This window comes from Scyliorhinus canicula, chromosome 4 (genome assembly GCF_902713615.1).
Source record: "Scyliorhinus canicula chromosome 4, sScyCan1.1, whole genome shotgun sequence".
Lineage (NCBI taxonomy): Eukaryota > Metazoa > Chordata > Chondrichthyes > Carcharhiniformes > Scyliorhinidae > Scyliorhinus > Scyliorhinus canicula.
Window position 1 is genome coordinate 130,972,273 of NC_052149.1, and position 26,432 is coordinate 130,998,704.

General features: G+C 42.4%; 1 protein-coding gene across 1 annotated transcript in view; it reads right to left on the reverse strand.

Annotated features, from left to right (window-relative positions):
* The window catches only part of tnr (tenascin R (restrictin, janusin)), a 390,478-nt gene that overhangs the window by 59,143 nt on the left and 304,903 nt on the right, over positions 1-26,432 (reverse strand). The window contains 1 exon segment of the mRNA XM_038795191.1: positions 794-924. Within this exon segment, the coding sequence (XP_038651119.1) occupies positions 794-924 (131 nt within the window).

Here is a 26,432-nt window from a genome sequence, read left to right on the forward strand (position 1 = left end):
TCTTGGTGTCATCAGAAAATTTACTGACCCACCCTTCAGCCCCCTCCTCCAAATCATTGATAGAAATCACAAATAGCAGAGGACCCAGCACTGATCCCTGTGGTACACGGCTGGTAACTGGTCACCAGTCTGAAAATTTTCCATCCACCACCACCCTCTGTCTTCTATGTGATAGCCAGTTACTTATCCAATTGGCCAAATTTCCCTCTATCCCACACCTCCTTACTTTCTTCATGAGCCGACCATGGGGAACTTTTCAAACGCTTTACTAAAATCCATGCATACGACATCAACTGCTCTACCTTCATCTACACAATTAGTTACCTCCTCTAAGAATTATGGGCTGAATGGCCTCCTGCACTGTAAATTCTATGATTCTATGATCCGAGTGATCTGGCATGCTGCCTTCTAACAGTAGTTGATCTTTGATATCAGCTTCAACAGTGTAGGAATTATTAGAAAGTTTATGATTGTTAACACTGGTCACCAGATTGCACCAGTTTGTAGCAATCGGAGTCCAGGGCAGGGAGATCAAGGGGAAGAGAAGGTTAAAGGAAAAGGAAGGTTCCTTGTTGGCAAGAAGCTTGGATGGGAAACTGTGAGGTTTGATTGTCTCCTTTATTGACAAACCCCAAGAGAACAGGAAATGGTGACAAAGTGACACCTTCTCTCCCTCTCACACTTGCACAAACGTTTCAAAGATACCTCAGTCCCAGCTGATCACACAATTTACACTACAGGCCCGGGCTTAGTAAGAAGTAGTTCCAAAAACAAACAGGTGGCCCCGACCTACCTTCCGCTGTCCACTGCTGTCCTCGCACACCAGCACATAGTTCTCAATTTCAGCCTTGGAGGGCTGCCAGGAAATCATGGCGCTCCTTCGACTCACATCACTGACGGACAGGTTTCGTGGAGGATCCAGAGCTGTGAGATAAACAGTGCGACATTAGGAAGACGTTTGGCAGAACCAAGCATTCAGGCTGAAATTGGACACAGTGATGTTGGAATCTAGAGAGGGGGCTCACGGTGATGTTGTTTTCTAGAGAGGAGAGATCACAGTGATATTGGAATCTAGAGTGAGAGAGAGCTCACAGTGATGTTGGAATCTAGAGAGCGAGCTCACAGTGATGTTGGAATCTAGAGAGAGCTCACAGTGATGTTGGAAACTAGAGAGAGCTCACAGTGATGTTGGAATCTAGAGAGCGAGCTCACAGTGATGTTGGAATCTAGAGAGAGCTCACAGTGATGTTGGAATCTAGAGAGAGCTCACAGTGATGTTGGAATCTAGAGAGCGAGCTCACAGTGATATTGCAATCTAGAGTGAGAGAGAGGTCACAGTGATGTTGGAATCTAGAGAGCGAGCTCACAGTGATATTGCAATCTAGAGTGAGAGAGAGGTCACAGTGATGTTGGAAACTAGAGAGAGCTCACAATGATATTGGAATCTTTTGATTCCAATATCGTTGTGAGCTCTCTCTCTAGATTCCAACATCACTGTGAGCTAACTCATTCTAGATTCCAATATCACTGTGAGCTCTCTCTCTCTAGATTCCAATATCACTGTGAGTTAACTCACTCTAGATTCCAACATCACTGTGAGCTCACTCATTCTAGATTCAAATATAACTGTGAGCTCTCTCTAGATTCCAATATCGTTGTGAGCTCTTTCTCTAGATTCCAATGTCACTGTGAGCTCACTCATTCTAGATTCAAATATAACTGTGAGCTCTCTCTCTAGATTCCAATATCACTGTGAGCTCTCTCTCTAGATTCCAATATCACTGTGAGTTAACTCACTCTAGATTCCAACATCACTGTGAGCTCACTCATTCTAGATTCAAATATAACTGTGAGCTCTCTCTAGATTCCAACATCACTGTGAGCTCTTTCTCTAGATTCCAATATCACTGTGAGCTCTCTCTCTCTAGAATCCAATATCACTGTGAGTTAGCTCACTCTAGATTCCAATATCACTGTGAGCTCTCTCACTCTAGATTCTAATATCACTGTGAGCTCACTCTAGATTCCAATATCACTGTGAGCTCTCTCTCTCTAGATTCCAATATCACTGTGAGCTCGCTCTCTAGATTCCAACATCACTGTGAACTCCCTCTCTCTCGATTCCAATATCATTATGAGCTCTCTCACGATTCCAACATCACTGTTATCTCTCTCTCTCTTGATTCCAATATCACTGTGAGCTCTCTCTCTAGATTCCAACATCACTGTGAGCTCTCTCTAGATCCCAATATCACTGTGAGCTCTCGCTAGATTCCAATATCACTGTGATCTCTATCCAGAATCCAATATCACTGTGAGCTCTCTCTAGATTACAAAATCACTCTGAGCTCTCTCTGGATTCCAACATCACTGTGAGCTCTCTGTCCCTAGATTCCAGTATCACTGTGAGTTTACTCTCTTGTTTCCAATATCACTGTGAGCTCTCTCTAGATTCGAATATCACAGTGAGCTCTCTCTCTAGATTCCATTATCACTGTGAGCTCTCTCTAGATTCTAATATCACTGAGAGCTCTCTCTCTAGATTCCAATCTCACTGTGAGCTCACAGTGATATTGGAATCCAGAGAGAGAGAGAGAGAGCTCACAGTGATATTGGAATCTAGCGAGAGTGAGCTCACAGTGATATTAGAATCTAGAGAGAGAGCTCACTGTGATATTTGAATCGAGAGAGAGAGCTCACAGTGGTATTGGAAGCTAGAGAGAGTGAGCTCACAACGATATTGGAATCGAGAGAGAGAGCTCACAGTGATTTTGGAAACTAGAGAGAGAACTCCCAGTGATATTGGAATCTAGAGAGAGAGCTCTCAGTGCTTTAGAATCGAGCGAGAGCTCACAGTAATATTGGAATCTAGAGAGAGAGAGCTCACAGTGATATTGGAATCTTGAGAGAGCTCACAGTGATATTGGAATCTAGTGTCAGAGCTCACAATGATATTGGAAACTAGAGAGAGAGTTCACAGAGCTATTGGGTTCACGAGCGAGCTCACAGTGATATTGGAATCGAGAGAGTGAGATCACAGTGATGTTGAAATCTAGAGTGAGAGTGAGAGCTCACAGTGGTATTGGCATCCAGTGAGAGAGAGCTCACAGTGATATTGAAATCTAGAGAGAGAGAGAGCTCACAGTGATATTGGAATCTAGAGAGAAAGCTCACAATGATATTGGAATCTGGAGAGAGAGCTCACAGTGATATTGGAATCTAGAGTGAGAGCTCACAGTGATATTGGATTCTCGAGAGAGAGCTCACAGTGATATTGGATTCTCGAGAGAGAGCTCACAGTGATATTGGATTCGAGAGAGCTCACAGTGATATTGGAGTCGAGAGAGAGAGAGATAACAGTGACATTGGAATCTCGAGAGAAAGAAAACAGTTAAATTAGAATCTAGAGCGACAGCTCACAGTTATATTGGAATAAAGAGAGAGGGCTGCCAATGATATTGAAATCTGGAGAGAGCTCACAGTGATATTGGAATCTAGAGATAGAGCTCACAGTGATATTGGAATCTAGAGAGAGAGCTCACAGTGATATTGGATTCTAGAGAGAGAGCTCACAGTGATATTGGATTCTAGAGAGAGAGCTCACAGTGATATTGGAATCTAGAGAGAGAGTTCACAGTGCTTTTGGGTTCACGAGCGAGATCACAGTGATATTGGAATCTAGATAGAGCTCACAGTGATATTGGAATCTAGAGAGAGAGATCACAGTGATGTTGAAATCTAGTGCGAGAGTGAGAGCTCACAGTGGTATTGGCATCCAGTGAGAGAGAGCTCACAGTGACACTGAAATCTAGAAAGAGCTCACAGTGATATTGGAATCAAGAGTGAGCTCACAGTGATATTGGAATCTAGAGAGAGAGCTCACCATGATATTGGAATTTGGAGAGAGAGCACACAGTGATATTGGAATCTAGAGAGAGAGCTCACAGTGATATTGGATTCTAGAGAGAGAGCTCAGAGTGACATTGGATTCGAGAGAGCTCACAGTGATATTGGAATCTAGAGAGAGAGATAACAGTGACATTGGAATCTAGAGAGAGAGAAAACAGAGAAATTGGAATCTAGAGAGAGAGCTCACAGTTATATTGGAATCAAGAGAGAGAGAGAGAGCTCACTGTGATATTGGAATCTGGAGAGAGAGCTCACAGTGATATTGGAATCTAGAGAGGGAGCTCACAACGATATTGGAATCAAAAGAGACAGCTCACAGTGATTTTGGAAACGGGTCAGAGAGAGCTCATAGTGATAATGGAATCTACAGACTGAGCTCACAGTGATATTGGAATCTAGAGTGAGAGATCACAGTGATCTTGGAATCTAGAGAGTGCTCACAGTGATGTTGAAATCTAGAGTGCGAGTGAGAGCTCACAGTGGTATTGGCATCCAGTAAAAGAGAGTTCACAGTGCTATTGGGTTCACGAGCGATCTCACAGTAATATTGGAATCTAGAGAGAGAGCACACAGTGATATTGGAATCTAGAAATAGAGCTCACAGTGATATTGGAATCTAGAGATAGAGCTTACAGTGATATTGGAATCTAGAGGGTGAGCTCACAGTGATATTGGAATCTAGAGAGAGAGCTCACACTGATATTGGATTCTAGAGAGAGAGCACATAGTGATATTGGAATCTAGAGAGAGGGCTCACAGTGATATTGGAAGCTAGAGAGAGAGAGCTTACGGTGATTTTGGAATCTAGAGAGAGAGCTCAAAATCATATCGGAATCTAGAGAGAGAGCTCACAGTGATATTGGAAGCTAGAGAGAGAGGTTACAATGATATTGGAATCTAGAGAGAGAGCTCATAGAGATATTGGAAGCTAGAGAGAGAACTCACAACGATAACGGAATCAAAAGAGACAGCTCACAGTGATTTTGGAAACGGGTGAGAGAGAGCTCATTGTGATATTGGAATCTACAGACTGAGCACACAATGATATTGGAATATAGAGTGAGAGAGCTCACAGTGATATTGGAATCTAGAGTGAGAGAGCTCATAGTGATGTTGGAATCTAGAGAGAGAGCTCACAGTGATATTGGAATCTAGAGAGAGAGAGCTCACAGTGATATTGGAATCTAGAGAGAGAGAGCTCAGGATGTTGGAATCCAGAGAGAGAGAGAGAGCTCACAGTGATGTTGGAATCTAGAGAGAGAGAGAGAGAGCTCACAGTGATATTGGGATCGACAGACTGAGCTCACAATGGTATTGGAATATCGAGTGAGAGAGCTCACAGTGATATTGGAATCTACAGACTGAGCTCACAGTGATATTGCAATCTAGAGTGAGAGAGCTCGCAGTGATGTTGGAATCGAGAGAGAGGGCTCACAGTGATATTGGAAGCTAGAGAGAGAGAGCTTACGGTGATATTGGGATCTAGAGAGAGAGCTCACAATGATATCGGAATCTAGAGAGAGAGCTCACAGTGATACTGGAAGCTGGAGAGAGAGCTTACAATGATATTGGAATCTAGAGAGAGAGCTCACAGTGATATTGGAATCTAGAGAGAGCTCACAGTGATATTGGAATCTAGAGAGAGAGATCACAGTGATGTTGAAATCTAGTGCGAGAGTGAGAGCTCACAGTGGTATTGGCATCCAGTGAGAGAGAGCTCACAGTGATATTGAAATCTAGAAAGAGCTCACAGTGATATTGGAATCAAGAGTGAGCTCACAGTGATATTGGAATCTAGAGAGAGAGCTCACCATGATATTGGAATCTGGAGAGAGAGCACACAGTGATATTGGAATCTAGAGAGAGAGCTCACAGTGATATTGGATTCTAGAGAGAGAGCTCAGAGTGATATTGGATTCGAGAGAGCTCACAGTGATATTGGAATCTAGAGAGAGAGATAACAGTGACATTGGAATCTAGAGAGAGAGAAAACAGAGAAATTGGAATCTAGAGAGAGAGCTCACAGTTATATTGGAATCAAGAGAGAGAGAGAGCTCGCAGTGATATTGGAATCTGGAGAGAGAGCTCACAGTGATATTGGAATCTAGAGAGGGAGCTCACAACGATATTCGAATCAAAAGAGACAGCTCACAGTGATTTTGGAAACGGGTCAGAGAGAGCTCATAGTGATAATGGAATCTACAGACTGAGCTCACAGTGATATTGGAATCTAGTGTGAGAGAGCTCACAGTGATATTGGAATCTAGAGAGAGAGATCACAGTGATCTTGGAATCTAGAGAGAGCTCACAGTGATGTTGAAATCTAGAGTGCGAGTGAGAGCTCACAGTGGTATTGGCATCCAGTAAGAGAGAGTTCACAGTGCTATTGGCTTCACGAGCGATCTCACAGTAATACTGGAATCCAGAGAGAGAAATCACAGTGATATTGGAATCTAGATAGAGCTCACAGTGATATTGGAATCTAGAGAGAGAGATCACAGTGATATTGGATTCTAGAGAGAGAGCTCACAGTGATATTGGAATCTAGAGAGAGAGTTCACAGTGCTTTTGGGTTCACGAGCGAGATCACAGTGATATTGGAATCTAGAGAGAGCTCACAGTGATATTGGAATCTAGAGAGAGAGATCACAACGATATTGGAATCAAAAGAGACAGCTCACAGTGATTTTGGAAACGGGTCAGAGAGAGCTCATAGTGATAATGGAATCTACAGACTGAGCTCACAGTGATATTGGAATCTCAGTGAGAGAGCTCACAGTGATATTGGAATCTAGAGTGAGAGAACTCACAGTGATATTGGAATCTACAGAGAGAGCTCACAGTGATGTTGAAATCTAGAGTGCGAGTGAGAGCTCACAGTGGTATTGGCATCCAGTAAGAGAGAGTTCACAGTGCTATTGGGTTCACGAGCGATCTCACAGTAATATTGGAATCCAGAGAGAAAAATCACAGTGATATTGGAATCTAGATAGAGCTCACAGTGATATTGGAATCTAGAGAGAGAGCTCACAGTGATATTGGAAGCTAGAGAGAGTGTGCTCACAACGATATTGGAATCGAGAGAGAGAGCTCACAGTGATTTTGGAAACTAGAGAGAGAACTCCCAGTGATATTGGAATCTAGAGAGAGAGCTCTCAGTGCTTTAGAATCGAGCGAGAGCTCACATTAATATTGGAATCTAGAGAGAGAGAGCTCACAGTGATATTGAAATCTAGAGAGAGCTCACAGTGATATTGGAATCTAGTGTCAGAGCTCACAATGATATTGGAAACTAGAGAGAGAGTTCACAGAGCTATTGGGTTCACGAGCGAGCTCACAGTGATATTGGAATCTAGAGAGTGAGATTACAGTGATGTTGAAATCTAGAGTGAGAGTGAGAGCTCACAGTAGTATTGGCATCCAGTGAGAGAGAGCTCACAGTGATATTGAAATCTAGAGAGAGCTCACAGTGATATTGGAATCTAGAGAGAGAGATCACAACGATATTGGAATCAAAAGAGACAGCTCACAGTGATTTTGGAAACGGGTCAGAGAGAGCTCAAAGTGATAATGGAATCTACAGACAGAGCTCACAGTGATATTGGAATCTCAGTGAGAAAGCTCACATTGATATTGGAATCTAGAGTGAGAGAACTCACAGTGATATTGGAATCTACAGAGAGAGCTCACAGTGATATTGGAAACGAGAGAGAGAGCTCATAGTGATATTGGAATCTAGAGAGAGAGAGCTCACAGTGATGTTGGAATCAAGAGAGAGCTCACAGTGATGTGGGAATCTGGAGAGAGAGAGCACAGTGATATTGGAATAGAGAGAGAGAGAGCTCACAGTGATATTGGAATCTAGAGAGAGACCTCACAGTGATGTTGGAATCTACAGACTGAGCTTACAGTGATGTGGGAATCTAGAGAGAGAGAGCTCAATGATATTGGAATAGAGAGAGAGAGGGAGCTCACAATTATATTGGAATCTAGAGAGAGAGCACACAGTGATATTGGAATCTAGAAATAGAGCTCACAGTGATATTGGAATCTAGAGATAGAGCTTACAGTGATATTGGAATCTAGAGGGAGAGCTCACAGTGATATTGGAATCTAGAGAGAGAGCTCACACTGATATTGGATTCTAGAGAGAGAGCACATAGTGATATTGGAATCTAGAGAGAGTGCTCACAGTGATATTGGAAGCTAGAGAGAGAGGTTACAATGATATTGGAATCTAGAGAGAGAGCTCACAGAGATATTGGAAGCTAGAGAGAGAACTCACAACGATAACGGAATCAAAAGAGACAGCTCACAGTGATTTTGGAAACGGGTGAGAGAGAGCTCATTGTGATATTGGAATCTACAGACTGAGCACACAATGATATTGGAATATAGAGTGAGAGAGCTCACAGTGATATTGGAATCTAGAGTGAGAGAGCTCATAGTGATGTTGGAATCTAGAGAGAGAGCTCACAGTGATATTGGAATCTAGAGAGAGAGAGCTCACAGTGATATTGGAATCTAGAGAGAGAGAGCTCACAGTGATGTTGGAATCCAGAGAGAGAGAGAGAGCTCACAGTGATGTTGGAATCTAGAGAGAGAGAGAGAGAGCTCACAGTGATATTGGAATCTACAGACTGAGCTCACAATGGTATTGGAATATAGAGTGAGAGAGCTCACAGTGATATTGGAATCTACAGACTGAGCTCACAGTGATATTGCAATCTAGAGTGAGAGAGCTCGCAGTGATGTTGGAATCGAGAGAGAGGGCTCACAGTGATATTGGAAGCTAGAGAGAGAGAGCTTACGGTGATATTGGAATCTAGAGAGAGAGCTCACAATGATATCGGAATCTAGAGAGAGAGCTCACAGTGATACTGGAAGCTGGAGAGAGAGCTTACAATGATATTGGAATCTAGAGAGATAGAGAGAGAGCTCACAGTGATATTGGAAGCTAGAGAGAGAGCTCACAACGATAACAGAATCAAAAGAAACAGCTCACAGTGATTTTGGAAACGGGTGAGAGAGAGCTCATTGTGATATTGGAATCTACAGACTGAGCACACACTGATATTGGAATATAGAGTGAGAGAGCTCATAGTGATGTTGGAATCTAGAGAGAGAGCTCACAGTGATATTGGAATCTAGAGAGAGAGAGCTCAAAGTGATGTTGGAATCCAGAGAGAGAGAGAGAGAGCTCACAGTGATATTGGAATCGACAGACTGAGCTCACAATGATATTGGAATATAGAGTGAGAGATCTCACAGTGATATTGGAATCTACAGACTGAACTCACAGTGATATTGGAATCTAGAGTGAGTGAGCTCACAGTGATGTTGGAATCGAGAGAGAGAGCTCACAGTGATAATGGAATCTCGAGAGAGAGCTCACAGTCATATTGGAATCTAGAGATAGAGCTCACAGCGAGATTGGAATCTATAGAGAGAGCTCACAGTGATATTGGAATCTACAGACTGAGCTCACAGTGATATTGGAATCCATAGAGAGAGCTCACAGTGATATTGGAATCTAGAGGGAGCTCACAGTGATATTGTACTCTAGAGAGAGAGCTCACAGTGATTTTGGAATCTAGAGGGAGCTCCCAGTGATATTGGAATCTAGAGCGAGAGAGAGAGAGACCTCACAGCGATATTGGATTCTCGAGAGAGATTACAGTGATATTGGATTCTGGAAAGTGAATTCACAGTGATATTGGATTCTAGAGAGAGAGAGAGATCACAGTGTTATCGGAATCTAGATAGAGAGCTCACAGTGAAATTGGAATCTAGAGAGAGAGCTCACAGTGATATTGGATTCTGGAGAAATGACAGTGATATTGGAATCGAGAGAGAGAGAGAGAGAGAGAGATCACCGTGATATTGGAATCTATCGAGAGAGCTCACTGTGATATTGTAAAATAGAGAGAGATCACAGTGATATTGAAATGCGGAGAGAGAGTGAGATCACAATTATACTAAAATCTGGAGACAGAGCTCACAGTGTTATTGGAATCCAGACAGAGAGAGAGAGAGCTCACAGTTATATTGGAATGCAGAGAGAGATGGAGCTCACAGTGATATTGGAATCTAGATAAAGCTCACCGTGATATTGGAATCTAGAGAGAGCTCACAGTGATTTTGGAATCTGGAGATAGCTCATAGTGATATTGTAATCGAGAGAGAGTAATGACAGTGATATTGGATTCCAGGGAGAGAGAGAGATCACAGTGGTATTGGAATCTCGAGAGAGAGAGAGAGAGAGAGAGAGATCATCGTGATATTGGAATCTATCGAGAAAGAGCTCACAGTGATATTGTAAAATAGAGAGAGATCACAGTGATATTGAAATGCGGAGAGCGAGAGAGATCACAATGATACTAAAATCTGGAGACAGAGCTCACAGTGTTTTTAGAATCCAGACAGAGAGAGAGCTCACGGTTATATTGGAATGCAGAGAGAGATGGAGCTCACAGTGATATTGGAATCTAGATAAAGCTCACAGTGATATTGGAATCTAGAGAGAGCTCACAGTGATTTTGGAATCTGGAGATAGCTCACAGTGATATTCTAATCGAGAGAGAGAGAATTCGGAGTGAAATTGGATTTGAGAGAGAGTGATCACAGTGAAATTGGAATCTAGAGACTGAGCTCACAATGATATTGGAAACTATAGAGAGTGAACTTACAGTGAAATTGGATTCTTGAGAGAGAGCTCACAGTGATATTGGAATCTAGAGGGAGAGCTCACAGTGATATTGGAATCTAGAGACTGAGCTCACAATGATATTGGAATCTTTCGAGAGTGAACTCATTGAATTTGGATTCTTGAGAAAGGGAGAGTTCACAGTGATATTGGAATCTAGAGAGAGCTCACAGCGATGTTGGAATCTAGAGAGAGATATCACAGTGATGTTGGAATCTAGAGAGAGAGATATCACAGTGATGTTGGAATCTAGAGAGAGAGCTCACAGTGATATTGGAATCTAGAGAGAGAGCTCACAGTGATATTGGAATCTAGAGAGAGAGAGAGCTCACAGTGATATTGGAATATAGAAAGAGAGCTCACAGTGATATTGGAATCTAGAGAGAGATAGAGCTCACAGTGATATTGGAATCTAGAGAGAGAGCTCACAGTGATTTTGGATTCTGGAGATAGCTCACAGTGATATTGTAATCGAGAGAGAGAGTGATCACAGTGATATTGGATTCCAGGGAGAGAGAGAGAGCTCACAGTGATATTGGAATTGAGAGAGAGAGAATTCGGAGTGAAATTGGATTCGAGAGAGAGAGATCACAGTAAAATTGGAATCTAGAGACTGAGCTCACAATGATATTGGAAACTATAGAGAGTGAACTCACAGTGAAATAGGATTCTTGAGAGAGCGCTCACAGTGAAACTGGATTCGTGAGTGAGCACACAGTGATATTTGAATCTAGAGGGAGCACTCACAGTGATAATGGAATCTAGAAACTGAGCTCACAATGATATTGGAATCTTTCGAGAGTGAACTCAGTGAATTTGGATTCTTGATAGAGAGAGCTCACAGTGATATTGGAATCCAGAGAGAGAGAATTCAGAGTGATATTTGATTCTAGAGATAGACCTCACAGTGATATTGGAATATCGAGAGTGAGAACTCACGGTGATATTGGAATCTAGAGAAAGCTCACAGTGATATTGGATTCTCGAGACAGCTCACCGTGATATTGAAATCTATAAAGAGAACTCACAGTGATATTGGAATCTAGAGAGAGAGCTCACAGTGATATTGGAATCTAGAGAGAGCTCAGTAATATTGTTATCGAGAGAGAGAGAGCTCACAGTTATATTGGAATCTGGATAAAGATCACACAAATATTGGAATCTAGAGAGTGAGCTCACAAGGATGTTGGAATCTAGAGAGAGAGCTCACAACGATATTGGAATCTAGAGAGAGAGCTCACAATGATATTGACATCTAGAGAAATATCTAGTGGATTCTAGAGAGAGAGAGAGCTCACAGTGATATTGGAATCTAGAGAGAGAGCTCACAGTGATATTGGATTCTGGAGAGAAATCACAGTGATATTGGAATCTCGAGAGAGAGAGAGAGAGATCACCGTGATATTGGAATCTATCGAGAAAGAGCTCACAGTGATATTGTAAAATAGAGAGAGATCACAGTGATATTGAAATGCGGAATGAGAGAGAGATCACAATGATACTAAAATCTGGAGACAGAGCTCACAGTGTTTTTAGAATCCAGACAGCGAGAGAGCTCACGGTTATATTGGAATGCAGAGAGAGATGGAGCTCACAGTGATATTGGAATCTAGATAAAGCTCACAGTGATATTGGAATCTAGAGAGAGCTCACAGTGATTTTGGAATCTGGAGATAGCTCACAGTGATATTGTAATCGAGAGAGAGTGATCACAGTGACATTGGATTCCAGGGAGAGAGAGAGCTCACAGTGATATTGGAATTGAGAGAGAGAGAATTCGGAGTGAAATTGGATTCGAGAGAGAGTGATCACAGTGAAATTGGAATCTAGAGACTGAGCTCACAATGATATTGGAAACTATAGAGAGTGAACTCACAGTGAAATTGGATTCTTGAGAGAGAGCTCACAGTGATATTGGATTCGTGAGTGAGCTCACAGTGATATTGGAATCTAGAGGGAGAGCTCACAGTGATATTGGAATCTAGAGACTGAGCTCACAATGATATTGGAATCTTTCGAGAGTGAACTCAGTGAATTTGGATTCTTGAGAAAGAGAGAGCTCACAGTGATATTGGAATCCAGAGAGAGAGAATTCAGAGTGATATTGGATTCTAGAGATAGACCTCACAGTGATATTGGAATCTCGAGAGTGAGAACTCACGGTGAAATTGGAATCTAGAGAAAGCTCACAGTGATATTGGATTCTCGAGACAGCTCACCGTGATATTGAAATCTAGAGCGAGAGCTCATAGTGATATTGGAATCTATAGAGAGAGCTCACAGTGATATTGGAAACGAGAGTGGGAGATCACAGTGATATTGGAATCTCGGCAGAGAGCTCACAATTATATTGGAAACAGAGAGGGAGCTCACAGTGATATTGGAATCTAGCCAGAGCACACAGTGATATTGGAATCTAGAGAGAGAGCTCACAGTGATATTGGAATCTAGAATGAGTTAGCTCACAGTGATATTGGAATCTAGAGAGAGCTCACAGTGATGTTTGAATCTAGAGAGAGCGCTCACAGTGATATTGGAGTCTCGAGGGAGAATTCACAGTGATATTGGAATCTAGAGAGTGCTCACAGCGATTTTGGAATCTAGAGAGAGAGCTCACAGTGATATTGGAATCTAGAGAGAGAGCTCACAGTGATATTGGAATCTAGAGAGAGCTCTCAGTGATATTGGAATCTAGAGAGAGAGAGAGCTCACAGTGATATTGGATTCGTGAGTGAGCTCACAGTGATATTGGAATCTAGAGGGAGAGCTCACAGTGATATTGGAATCTAGCGACTGAGCTCACAATGATATTGGATTCTTTCGAGAGTGAACTCAGTGAATTTGGATTCTTGAGAAAGAGAAAGTTCACACTGATATTGGAATCCAGAGAGAGAGAATTCAGAGTGATATTGGATACTAGAGATAGACCTCACAAAGATATTGGAATCTCGAGAGTGACAACTCACGGTGAAATTGGAATCTAGAGAAAGCTCACAGTGATATTGGATTCTCGAGACAGCTCACCGTGATATTGAAATCTAGAGAGAGAGCTCATAGTGATATTGTAATCTATAGAGAGAGCTCACAGTGATATTGGAAACAAGAGTGGGAGATCACAGTGATATTGGAATCTTGCCAGAGCACACAGTGATATTGGAATCTAGAGGGAGAGCTCACAGTGATATTGGAATCTAGAGAGAGAGCTCACAGTGATATTGGAATCTAGAGGGAGAGTTCACAGTGATATTGGAATCTCGTTAGAGCTCACAGTGATGTTGGAATCTAGAGAGAGAGAGAGCTCACAGTGATATTGGAATCTAGAGAGAGAGCTCACAGTGATATTGGAATCTAGAGAGAGAGAGAGCTCACAGTGATATTGGAATCTAGAGAGAGAGCTCACGGTGATATTGGAATCTAAAGAGAGCTCACAGTGATATTGCAATCTAGAGAGGAGAGCACACAGTTGTATTGGAATCAAGAGAGAGCTCACAGTGATATTGGAATCTAGAGAGAGCTCACAGTGATTTTGGAATCTGCAGATAGCTCACAGTGATTTGTAATCGAGAGAGAGAATTCGGAGTGAAATTGGATTCGAGAGAGAAAGATCACAGTGAAATTGGAATCTAGAGGCTGAGCTCATAATGATATTGCAAACTATAGAGAGTCAACTCACAGTGAATTTGGATTCTTGAGAGAGAGCTCACAGTGATATTGGATTCGTGAGTGAGCTCACAGTGATATTGGAATCTAGAGAGAGCTCACAGTGATGTTGGAATCTAAAGAGAGAGCTCACAGTGATATTGGAATCTGGAGAGAGAGCTCAGAGTGATTTTGGAATCTGGAGATAGCTCAAAGTGATATTGTAATAAAGAGAGAGTGATCACAGTGACATTGGATTCCAGGGAGAGAGAGAGCTCACAGTGATATTGGAATTGAGAGCGAGAGAATTCGGAGTGAAATTGGAATCGAGAGCGAGAGATCACAGTGAAATTGGAATCTAGAGACTGAGCTCGCAATGATATTGGAAACTATAGAGAGTGAACTCACAGTGAAATTGGATTCTTGAGAGAGAGCTCACAGTGATATTGGATTCATGAGTGAGCTCACAGTGATATTGGAATCTAGAGGGAGAGCTCACAGTGATATTGGAATCTAGATAAAGCTCACAGTGATATTGGAATCTAGAGAGAGCTCACAGTGATTTTGGAATCTGGAGATAGCTCACAGTGATATTGTAATCGAGAGAGAGTGATCACAGTGACATTGGATTCCAGGGAGAGAGAGAGCTCACAGTGATATTGGAATTGAGAGAGAGAGAATTCGGAGTGAAATTGGATTCGAGAGAGAGTGATCACAGTGAAATTGGAATCTAGAGACTGAGCTCACAATGATATTGGAAACTATAGAGAGTGAACTCACAGTGAAATTGGATTCTTGAGAGAGAGCTCACAGTGATATTGGATTCGTGAGTGAGCTCACAGTGATATTGGAATCTAGAGGGAGAGCTCACAGTGATATTGGAATCTAGAGACTGAGCTCACAATGATATTGGAATCTTTCGAGAGTGAACTCAGTGAATGTGGATTCTTGAGAAAGAGAGAGCTCACAGTGATATTGGAATCCAGAGAGAGAGAATTCAGAGTGATATTGGATTCTAGAGATAGACCTCACAGTGATATTGGAATCTCGAGAGTGAGAACTCACGGTGAAATTGGAATCTAGAGAAAGCTCACAGTGATATTGGATTCTCGAGACAGCTCACCGTGATATTGAAATCTAGAGCGAGAGCTCATAGTGATATTGGAATCTATAGAGAGAGCTCACAGTGATATTGGAAACGAGAGTGGGAGATCACAGTGATATTGGAATCTCGGCAGAGAGCTCACAATTATATTGGAAACAGAGAGGGAGCTCACAGTGATATTGGAATCTAGCCAGAGCACACAGTGATATTGGAATCTAGAGAGAGAGCTCACAGTGATATTGGAATCTAGAATGAGTTAGCTCACAGTGATATTGGAATCTAGAGAGAGCTCACAGTGATGTTTGAATCTAGAGAGAGCGCTCACAGTGATATTGGAGTCTCGAGGGAGAATTCACAGTGATATTGGAATCTAGAGAGTGCTCACAGCGATTTTGGAATCTAGAGAGAGAGCTCACAGTGATATTGGAATCTAGAGAGAGAGCTCACAGTGATATTGGAATCTAGAGAGAGCTCTCAGTGATATTGGAATCTAGAGAGAGAGAGAGCTCACAGTGATATTGGATTCGTGAGTGAGCTCACAGTGATATTGGAATCTAGAGGGAGAGCTCACAGTGATATTGGAATCTAGCGACTGAGCTCACAATGATATTGGATTCTTTCGAGAGTGAACTCAGTGAATTTGGATTCTTGAGAAAGAGAAAGTTCACACTGATATTGGAATCCAGAGAGAGAGAATTCAGAGTGATATTGGATACTAGAGATAGACCTCACAAAGATATTGGAATCTCGAGAGTGACAACTCACGGTGAAATTGGAATCTAGAGAAAGCTCACAGTGATATTGGATTCTCGAGACAGCTCACCGTGATATTGAAATCTAGAGAGAGAGCTCATAGTGATATTGTAATCTATAGAGAGAGCTCACAGTGATATTGGAAACAAGAGTGGGAGATCACAGTGATATTGGAATCTTGCCAGAGCACACAGTGATATTGGAATCTAGAGGGAGAGCTCACAGTGATATTGGAATCTAGAGAGAGAGCTCACAGTGATATTGGAATCTAGAGGGAGAGTTCACAGTGATATTGGAATCTCGTTAGAGCTCACAGTGATGTTGGAATCTAGAGAGAGAGAGAGCTCACAGTGATATTGGAATCTAGAGAGAGAGCTCACAGTGATATTGGAATCTAGAGAGAGAGAGAGCTCACAGTGATATTGGAATCTAGAGAGAGAGCTCACGGTGATATTGGAATCTAAAGAGAGCTCACAGTGATATTGCAATCTAGAGAGGAGAGCACACAGTTGTATTGGAATCAAGAGAGAGCTCACAGTGATATTGGAATCTAGAGAGAGCTCACAGTGATTTTGGAATCTGCAGATAGCTCACAGTGATTTTGTAATCGAGAGAGAGAATTCGGAGTGAAATTGGATTCGAGAGAGAAAGATCACAGTGAAATTGGAATCTAGAGGCTGAGCTCATAATGATATTGCAAACTATAGAGAGTCAACTCACAGTGAATTTGGATTCTTGAGAGAGAGCTCACAGTGATATTGGATTCGTGAGTGAGCTCACAGTGATATTGGAATCTAGAGAGAGCTCACAGTGATGTTGGAATCTAAAGAGAGAGCTCACAGTGATATTGGAATCTGGAGAGAGAGCTCAGAGTGATTTTGGAATCTGGAGATAGCTCAAAGTGATATTGTAATAAAGAGAGAGTGATCACAGTGACATTGGATTCCAGGGAGAGAGAGAGCTCACAGTGATATTGGAATTGAGAGCGAGAGAATTCGGAGTGAAATTGGAATCGAGAGCGAGAGATCACAGTGAAATTGGAATCTAGAGACTGAGCTCGCAATGATATTGGAAACTATAGAGAGTGAACTCACAGTGAAATTGGATTCTTGAGAGAGAGCTCACAGTGATATTGGATTCATGAGTGAGCTCACAGTGATATTGGAATCTAGAGGGAGAGCTCACAGTGATATTGGAATCTAGAGACTGAGCTTCAATGATATTGGAATCTTTCGAGAGTGAACTCAGTGAATTTGGATTCTTGAGAAAGAGAGAGCTCACAGTGATATTGGAATCCAGAGAGAGAGAATTCAGAGTGATATTGGATTCTAGAGATAGACCTCACAAAGATATTGGAATCTCGAGAGTGACAACTCACGGTGAAATTGGAATCTAGAGAAAGCTCACAGTGATATTGGATTCTCGAGACAGCTCACCGTGATCTTGAAATCTAGAGAGAGAGCTCATAGTGATATTGTAATCTATAGAGAGAGCTCACAGTGATATTGGAAACGAGAGTGGGAGATCACAGTGATATTGGAAAGTAGGCAGAGAGCTCACAATTATATTGGAAACAGAGAGGGAGCTCACAGTGATATTGGAATCTAGCCAGAGCACACAGTGATATTGGAATCTAGAGAGAGAGCTCACAGTGATATTGGAATCTAGCCAGAGCACACAGTGATATTGGAATCTAGAGAGAGAGCTCACAGTGATATTGGAATCTAGAGAGAGCTCACAGTGATGTTTAAATCTAGAGAGAGAGCTCACAGTGATATTGGAATCTAGAGGGAGCTCACAGTGATGTTGGAATCTAGAGAGAGAGAGAGAGCTCACAGTGATATTGGAATCTAGAGAGAGAGCTCACAGTGATATTGGAATCTATAGAGAGCTCACAGTGATATTGGAATCTAGAGAGGAGAGCACACAGTTATATTGTAATGAAGAGAGAGAGCTCACAGTGATATTGGAATCTAGAGAGAGCTCACAGTGATGTTGGAATCTAAAGAGAGGGCTCACAGTGATATTGGAATCTGGAGAGAGAGCTCACAGTGATTTTGGAATCTGGAGATAGCTCACAGTGATATTGTAATCGAGAGAGAGAATTCGGAGTGAAATTGGATTCGAGAGAGAGAGATCACAGTGAAATTGGAATCTAGAGGCTGAGCTCACAATGATATTGGAAACTATAGAGAGTGAACTCACAGTGAAATTGGATTCTTGAGAGAGAGCTCACAGTGATATTGGATTCGTGAGTGATCTCACAGTGATATTGGAATCTAGAGCGAGAGCTCACAGTGATATTGGAATCTAGAAACTGAGCTCACAATGATATTGGAATCTATAGAGAGTGAACTCAGTGAATTTGGATTCTTGAGAGAGAGAGCACACAGTGATATTGGAATCTAGAGAGAGCTCACAGTGATGTTTAAATCTAGAGAGAGAGCTCACAGTGATATTGGAATCTAGAGGGAGCTCACAGTGATGTTGGAATCTAGAGAGAGAGAGAGAGAGAGCTCACAGTGATATTGGAATCTAGAGAGAGAGCTCACAGTGATATTGGAATCTAGAGAGAGCTCACAGTGATGTTTAAATCTAGAGAGAGAGCTCACAGTGATATTGGAATCTAGAGGGAGCTCACAGTGATGTTGGAATCTAGAGAGAGAGAGAGAGAGCTCACAGTGATATTGGAATCTAGAGAGAGAGCTCTCGAAGCTCTCCGAATTCTCTCTCTCGATTACAATATCACTGTGAGCTATCTCCAGATTCCAAAATCACTGTGAGCTCTCTCTCCAGATTCCAATATCACTGTGAGCCCTCTCTTTAGATTCCAACATCACTGTGAGCTCTCTCTAGATTCCAATATCACTGTGAGCTCTCTCTCTTCATTACAATATAACTGTGTGCTCTCCTCTCTAGATTCCAATATCACTGTGAGCTTACTTTAGATTCCAATATCACCGTGAGCTCTCTCTCTAGATTCCAATATCACTGTGAGCTCTCTCTGGATTCCAATATCACTGTGAGCTCTCTATAGATTCCAATATCACTGTGAGCTCTCTCTCTAGATTCCAATATCACTGTGAGCTCTCTCTCTCTCTCTCTAGATTCCAATATCACTGTGAGCTCTCTCTCTCTCTCTCTAGATTCCAACATCACTGTGAGCTCCCTCTAGATTCCAATATCACTGTGAGCTCTCTCTCTAGATTTAAACATCACTGTGAGCTCTCTCTAGATTCCAATATCACTGTGTGCTCTCTCTCTCAAGAATCCAAATTCACTGTGAGCTCTCTCTGGATTCCAATATCACTGTGAGCTCTCTATAGATTCCAATATCACTGTGAGCTCTCTCTCTCTCTCTCTAGATTCCAATATCACTGTGAGCTCTCTCTCTCTCTCTCTAGATTCCAACATCACTGTGAGCTCCCTCTAGATTCCAATATCACTGTGAGCTCTCTCTCTAGATTTAAACATCACTGTGAGCTCTCTCTAGATTCCAATATCACTGTGTGCTCTCTCTCTCAAGAATCCAAATTCACTGAGTTCACTCTCTATAGATTCCAATATCATTGTGAGCTCAGTTTCTAGATTCCAATATCACTGTGAGCTCTCGCTCTAGATTCCAATATCACTGTGAGATCACTCACGAATCCAATATCACTGTGAGCTCTCTCTCAAGAATCCAATTTCACTGTGAGTTCACTCTCTATAGTTTCCAATATCATTGTGACCTCTAGAATCTAGAGAGAGCTCACAGTGATGTTTAAATCTAGAGAGAGAGCTCACAGTGATATTGGAATCTAGAGGGAGCTCACAGTGATGTTGGAATCTAGAGAGAGAGAGAGAGAGCTCACAGTGATATTGGAATCTAGAGAGAGAGCTCACAGTGATATTGGAATCTAGAGAGAGCTCACAGTGATGTTTAAATCTAGAGAGAGAGCTCACAGTGATATTGGAATCTAGAGGGAGCTCACAGTGATGTTGGAATCTAGAGAGAGAGAGAGAGAGCTCACAGTGATATTGGAATCTAGAGAGAGAGCTCACAGTGATATTGGAATCTATAGAGAGCTCACAGTGATATTGGAATCCAGAGAGAGCTCACAGTGATATTGGAATCTAGAGAGAGAGCTCACGGTGATATTGGAATCTAAAGTAAGCTCACAGTGATATTGGAATCTAGAGAGGAGAGCACACAGTTATATTGTAATGAAGAGAGAGAGCTCACAGTGATATTGGAATCTAGAGAGAGCTCACAGTGATGTTGGAATCTAAAGAGAGGGCTCACAGTGATATTGGAATCTGGAGGGAGAGCTCACAGTGATTTTGGAATCTGGAGATCGCTCACAGTGATATTGTAATCGAGAGAGAGAATTCGGAGTGAAATTGGATTCGAGAGAGAGAGATCACAGTGAAATTGGAATCTAGAGGCTGAGCTCACAATGATATTGGAAACTATAGAGAGTGAACTCACAGTGAAATTGGATTCTTGAGAGAGAGCTCACAGTGATATTGGATTCGTGAGTGATCTCACAGTGATATTGGAATCTAGAGCGAGAGCTCACAGTGATATTGGAATCTAGAAACTGAGCTCACAATGATATTGGAATCTATAGAGAGTGAACTCAGTGAATTTGGATTCTTGAGAGAGAGAGCACACAGTGATATTGGAATCCAGAGAGAGAGAATTCAGAGTGATATTGGATTCGAGAGATAGAGCTCACAGTGATATTGGAATCTCGAGAGAGAGAGAGAGAGAGAGAGAGAGAGAGAGAACTCACAGTGATATTGGAATCTAGATTAATCTCACACCCTCCTTGGTGCATGAATGACCGGTGTTGCATCCTCTTTGAGCAGGATTTTGTATTTGTAAGGTAACGTACCCATGCTAGAAAAGACGTCGGGATATTCACTGAGAAGCATCCGTATGTCATCGGCCAGTCGTGATGAGTCATCTGTGTTCATGAGAATCCTTTGTATCAGCTGCAAATCCTAGCAGGCTTGAGCACCTAACTATGACATTCTTTTGTCGTCCACAATCTCAAAACGTAGTCCTTTCGTGAATTTCTTGTGAACTACTTGTAGGTGGCATGATCCCCTCGAGGTGATCTGATTTCCATTGTAGTCTGTTAACTTGCATGCAGCAGGTATCATCTTGTGTGTCCCTTGGATGGATACGAGATCTTTGCTTGTCATCAAGTTTGCGGATGCTAGAAGGTAATTGGGGAGTTGTTCACTTGCACCATGGCATTCCATTCACTTGTGGATTCAACGGTATGTACATCTCGAGGCTGTGTGGTCAGCTCATGCGGTTCCTCTGTGGCATTTCTGATTCCAACGCCGTAAGTGTTCTCCCAGGATTGGAACTCTTTGTGGTCGGAAAAACTTTCTTTTCGTGTCCGAGTGTCCATTACATCTACTGTGCAAACCTTGAAGTTTCCATGCCTTTGCATTGGTAACATTTGGCTGTGGACTGACACTGGGAGGCAAAATGATGCATCTTAGAGCGTAGTGCCACAGCGGTAGCACGTCATGACGTCCGTGACGTCACGCACTGGAAGCGATCGTGCATGCGCAGCGCGCTCTTCGGGCTTGGGCCGGTATTTTGCATACTGTGCATACACAGCTTCTTGCGCATGCGCATACTGGGTCCTTCTGGGATCGCGTGTCCTGACTGCGCGCATGCGCAGACATGCCGTTATGGGCGCCAGCCACCGGAAGAGAAGGCCTGTGAGGAGAGGCCACCATTCTTACATCTTCTACCTCGTGGAGGATTTTCTCCATGGTTTTTTTTTCAAGAAACTCCAGGTATTGCTGTTTTTTCTGTTCTTGCTGTAAGCATTTTGCTATTGTGGTTTTTAGTGTTAAATCATTTTGCTGCATTAATGATTCCCTTAAATTTTTGTCTGAAAGACCATAGATTAATTGATCCCTGATGATGGAGTCTGTTACATCAGCACAGTTACAACCTTGTTTTAGCAAGCGGAGATCTGTGACAAAATTGGAGATAGTCTCCCAATTTTTTTGGAATCTGTCACGTAGGTTAAATCGTTCCATGATTTTATTTGACTGTGATTTACGGTGCTCATCAAATTTTGCCATTATCCTTTTGCCATTTGGAAAAGGTTATAAGAGATAGGGATTATAATCATCTTGAAAAGAACAAGTTGATTAGCGATACTCAACACGGTTTTGTGAAGGGTAGGTCATGCCTCACAAACCTTATTGAGTTTTTTGAGAAGGTGACCAAACAGGTGGATGAGGGTAAAGCGGTTGATGTGGTGTATATGGATTTCAGTAAGGCGTTTGATAAGGTTCCCCACGGTAGGCTATTGCAGAAAATACGGAAGTATGGGATTGAAGGTGATTTAGCGGTTTGGATCAGTAATTGGCTAGCTGAAAGAAGACAGAGGGTGGTGGTTGATGGCAAATGTTCATCCTGGAGTTCAGTTACTAGTGGTGTACCGCAAGGATCTGTTTTGAGGCGACTGCTGTTTGTCATTTTTATAAATGACCTGGAAGAGGGTGTAGAAGGATGGGTTAGTAAATTCACAGATGACACGAAGGTCGGTAGAGTTGTGGATAGTGCTGAAGGATGTTATAGGTTACAGAGGGACACAGATAAGCTGCAGAGCTGGGCTGAGAGGTGGCAGATGGAGTTTAATGCGGAAAAATGTGAGGTGGTTCACTTTGGAAGGAGTAACAGGAAGGCAGAGTACTGGGCTAATGGCAAGATTCTTGGTAGTGTAGATGAACAGAGAGATCTCGGCATCCAGGTACATAAATCCCTGAAAGTTGCCACCCAGGTTAATAGGGCTGTTAAGAAGGCATATGGTGTGCTAGCCTTTATCAGTAGTGGGATTGAGTTTCGGAGCCACGAGGTCATGCTGCAGCTGTACAAAACTCTGGTGCGGCCGCATCTGGAGTACTGCGTGTAGTTCTGGTCACCGCATTATAGGAAGGATGTGGAAGCTTTGGAAAGGGTTCAGAGGAGATTTACTAGGATGTTGCCTGGTATAGAGGGAAGGTCTTACGAGGAAAGGTTCAGGGACTTGAGGTTGTTTTCGTTAGAGAGGAGAAGGCTGAGAGGTGACTTAATAGAGACATATAAGATAGTCAGAGGGTTAGATAGGGTGGACAGTGAGAGTCTTTTTCCTGGGATAGTGATGACCAACACGAGGGGACATAGCTTTAAATTGAGGGGTGGTAGATATAGGACAGATGTCAGAGGCAGTTTCTTTACTCAGAGAGTAGTAGGGGTGTGGAACGCCCTGCCTGCAACAGTAGTAGACTCGCCAACTTTAAGGGCATTTAAGTGGTCACTGGATAGACATATGGATGAAAATGGAATAGTGTAGGTCAGATAGGCTTCAGATGGTTTCACGGGTCAGTGCAACATCGAGGGCCGAAGGGCCCGTACTGTGCTGTAATGTTCTATGTTCTATCACTTGATATTTAGTTTTGTCTTCAGTATCACCATACGTAAACGAGTTATAAATGTCTACCGCCTGCCAGTCTGCCGTTGAGAGTAATATTCCAATCTTTCTCTCGTCGGTGGCTGCATTTAGGTCCGTAGCTGCCATGTGTATCTGAAGCTGCTGTTTATACATTTTCCAGTTACTATTTAAATTACCGGTAGTTTTCAGCGACTACCTGAAGCGTGTGATCCATCGCTTCAGTAGGTTGTTTGGAATCAAAATGCTGCGAAGTCTTCCAAATCGAGCGGCTGGCCCGTTGCTTTTGCTTTGGTTCTTTCTGGTCTCTAACCTAATCTATCTAGTGCTGTTCAATTAAAGCCATTCCTGGTACCATGTTTCGTTACCTGTAGAGATTGTGATCTGTGCTACTCAACTCAGTTACAGTAGACGCCCTGGAAGGAGGCTAGAAGTCATCCAGAAGTGTGATAGAAGGTTTATTGATCAACACAACTCAAATAACTGTGTGAGCTCTTATTAAAAGAACTGAACTCGTAAACAAGCTTACAACTTTTCTGTGCTCTGCAACTAGGCCTGACCACACCAGCAGCACTGAGCTAAATTTCTGTCCCTGTTCTCCTCATAGTCACATCAGCCAAAGCGAGGGGGAGGGCTGTCTACGTCTCACTTTTATACACGCCAGTGCTGCCCCTGGTGGTCATTCCATTACCCATCAGCCCCTTCTGTACATACCCATGTAAGGATCACTACACTCACAGTGATATTGGAATCTAGAGAGAGCTCACAGTGATATTGGAATCTAGAGAGAGAGAGCTCACAGTGATATTGGAATCTAGAGAGAGAGCTCACAATGATATTGGAATCTAGAGAGAGAGCTCACAATGATATTGGAATCTACAGAGAGAGCTCACAGTGATATTGGATTCTAGAGAGAGAGCTCACAGTGATATTGGAATCTAGTGAGAGAGAGCTCACAGTGATAGTGGATTCTAGAGAGAGAGCTCACAGTGATATTGGAATCCAGAGAGAGAAAGAGCTCACAATGATATTGGAATCTAGAGAGAGAGCTCACAGTGATAGTGGATTCTAGAGAGAGAGAGCTCACAGTGATATTGGATTCTAGAGAGAGAGAGAGCTCACAGTGACATTGGAATCTAGAGAGAGAGCTCACAGTGATAGTGGATTCTAGAGCGAGAGAGCTCACAGGGATATTGGATTCTAGAGCGAGAGAGCTCACAGTGATATTGGATTCTAGAGAGAGAGAGAGAGAGCTCACAGTGATATTGGATTCTAGAGAGAGCTCACAGTGATATTTGAATCTAGAGAGGGAAATCACAGTGATATCGTATTCTAGAGAGACAGCTCATAGTGATATTGGAATCTATAGAGAGCTCACAATGATATTGGAATCTAGAGAGAGCTCACAGTGATATTTGAATCTAGAGAGAGAAATCACAGTGATATTGGATTCTAGAGAGAGAGAGAGCTCACAGTTATATTAGAATCTAGAGAGAGCTCACAGTGATATTTGAATCTAGAGAGAGAAATCACAGTGATATTGGATTCTAGAGAGAGAGAGCTCACAGTGATATTGGAATCCAGAGATAGAGAGCTCACAGTGACATTGGATTCTGGAGAGAGCTCAAACTGATATTGGAATGCAGAGAAAGCTCACAGTGATATTGGAATGCAGAGAAAGCTCATAGTAATATTGGAATCTAGAGAGAGAGAGAGCTCATAGTGATATTGAAATCTAGGGAGAGTGCACCGTGATTTTGGAAATTTTACATTGGCCCATTATGTCTACACTCCCCATGTGAGCAATGAACACAGGCACCAAGCTTCCTCTATTATTTTATATTGTCTCTCCAAGATTTTCCTACCAAAATGAATCGCTTTGTAGTTTCTGCATTCAATTACATCAGTCCCACCCCGTGCATTCCATAAATCTGTGTTGTCACTTTGATATTCTACACTCTCCTCCTCACTGGTCACAATTCTTCCACGGTAAACTTTCCTCCTGTCCAACAAAAAATCAATTAATCTCGAGTTTCTTTTTCCTGTCAATTCTTCCTCCCCGTTTTATTCTCCATAACTTCTTTCACAAGCCCATTGTGGGCACTGTGTTAACACAGCAATGGTATTTTGCCCTCATCAGCCCTTTTTGTTACCTTTCAAAGAACTCCAGCAATTTAGTTAAAGATGATTTTCCCAGATTTATTCCATGCTGGTTTTTCTTAATTAACCCCCATTTGTCAATGTGACTATTGACGCTGTCATGAATTATTGTTTCTAGAAATGTCCTATTGACGTCACAAATTATTGTTTTGAGAAGTTTCTCCACCACCCAATCCTGTCCACAGAATCCCTACAGTGCAGAAGGAGGCCATTTGGCCCATCGAGTCTACACCAACCCTCTGAAAGAGCACTCTACCCAGACCCACTCCCCTGCACTATCCCTGCTACCCCGTGCATTGATCATGGTCAATCCACCTAATCCGCACATCTTTGGACACTAAGGGCAATTTAGCATTTTAACAATTGGGCAATTTAGCTGTAATTGCGGCACTTATATTTACACCTTTCTTGAACAAGGGCGTAACGTTTGCAATTCTGCAATCCTTTGGCATGGCCCTGTGTCCCAGGAAAACTAGAAAATGATGGCATCTCCACAGTTTCTACTCTCTTTTCCCTCTGTCTCGTTGGACATTTCTCATCCAGTCCCGGCGCCTTGTCAAAACCTCTTTCTCAGTTTTATACCCTCCTAATGTCTGAATCACCTTCTCTTTTACCATAGACTAGGTAGCATCTTCTCCCTTCATAAAGACAGATATAAAGACAGCTGTGAAGTATTTATTTAATTTCTCAGCTATGCCCTCTGTCTCCA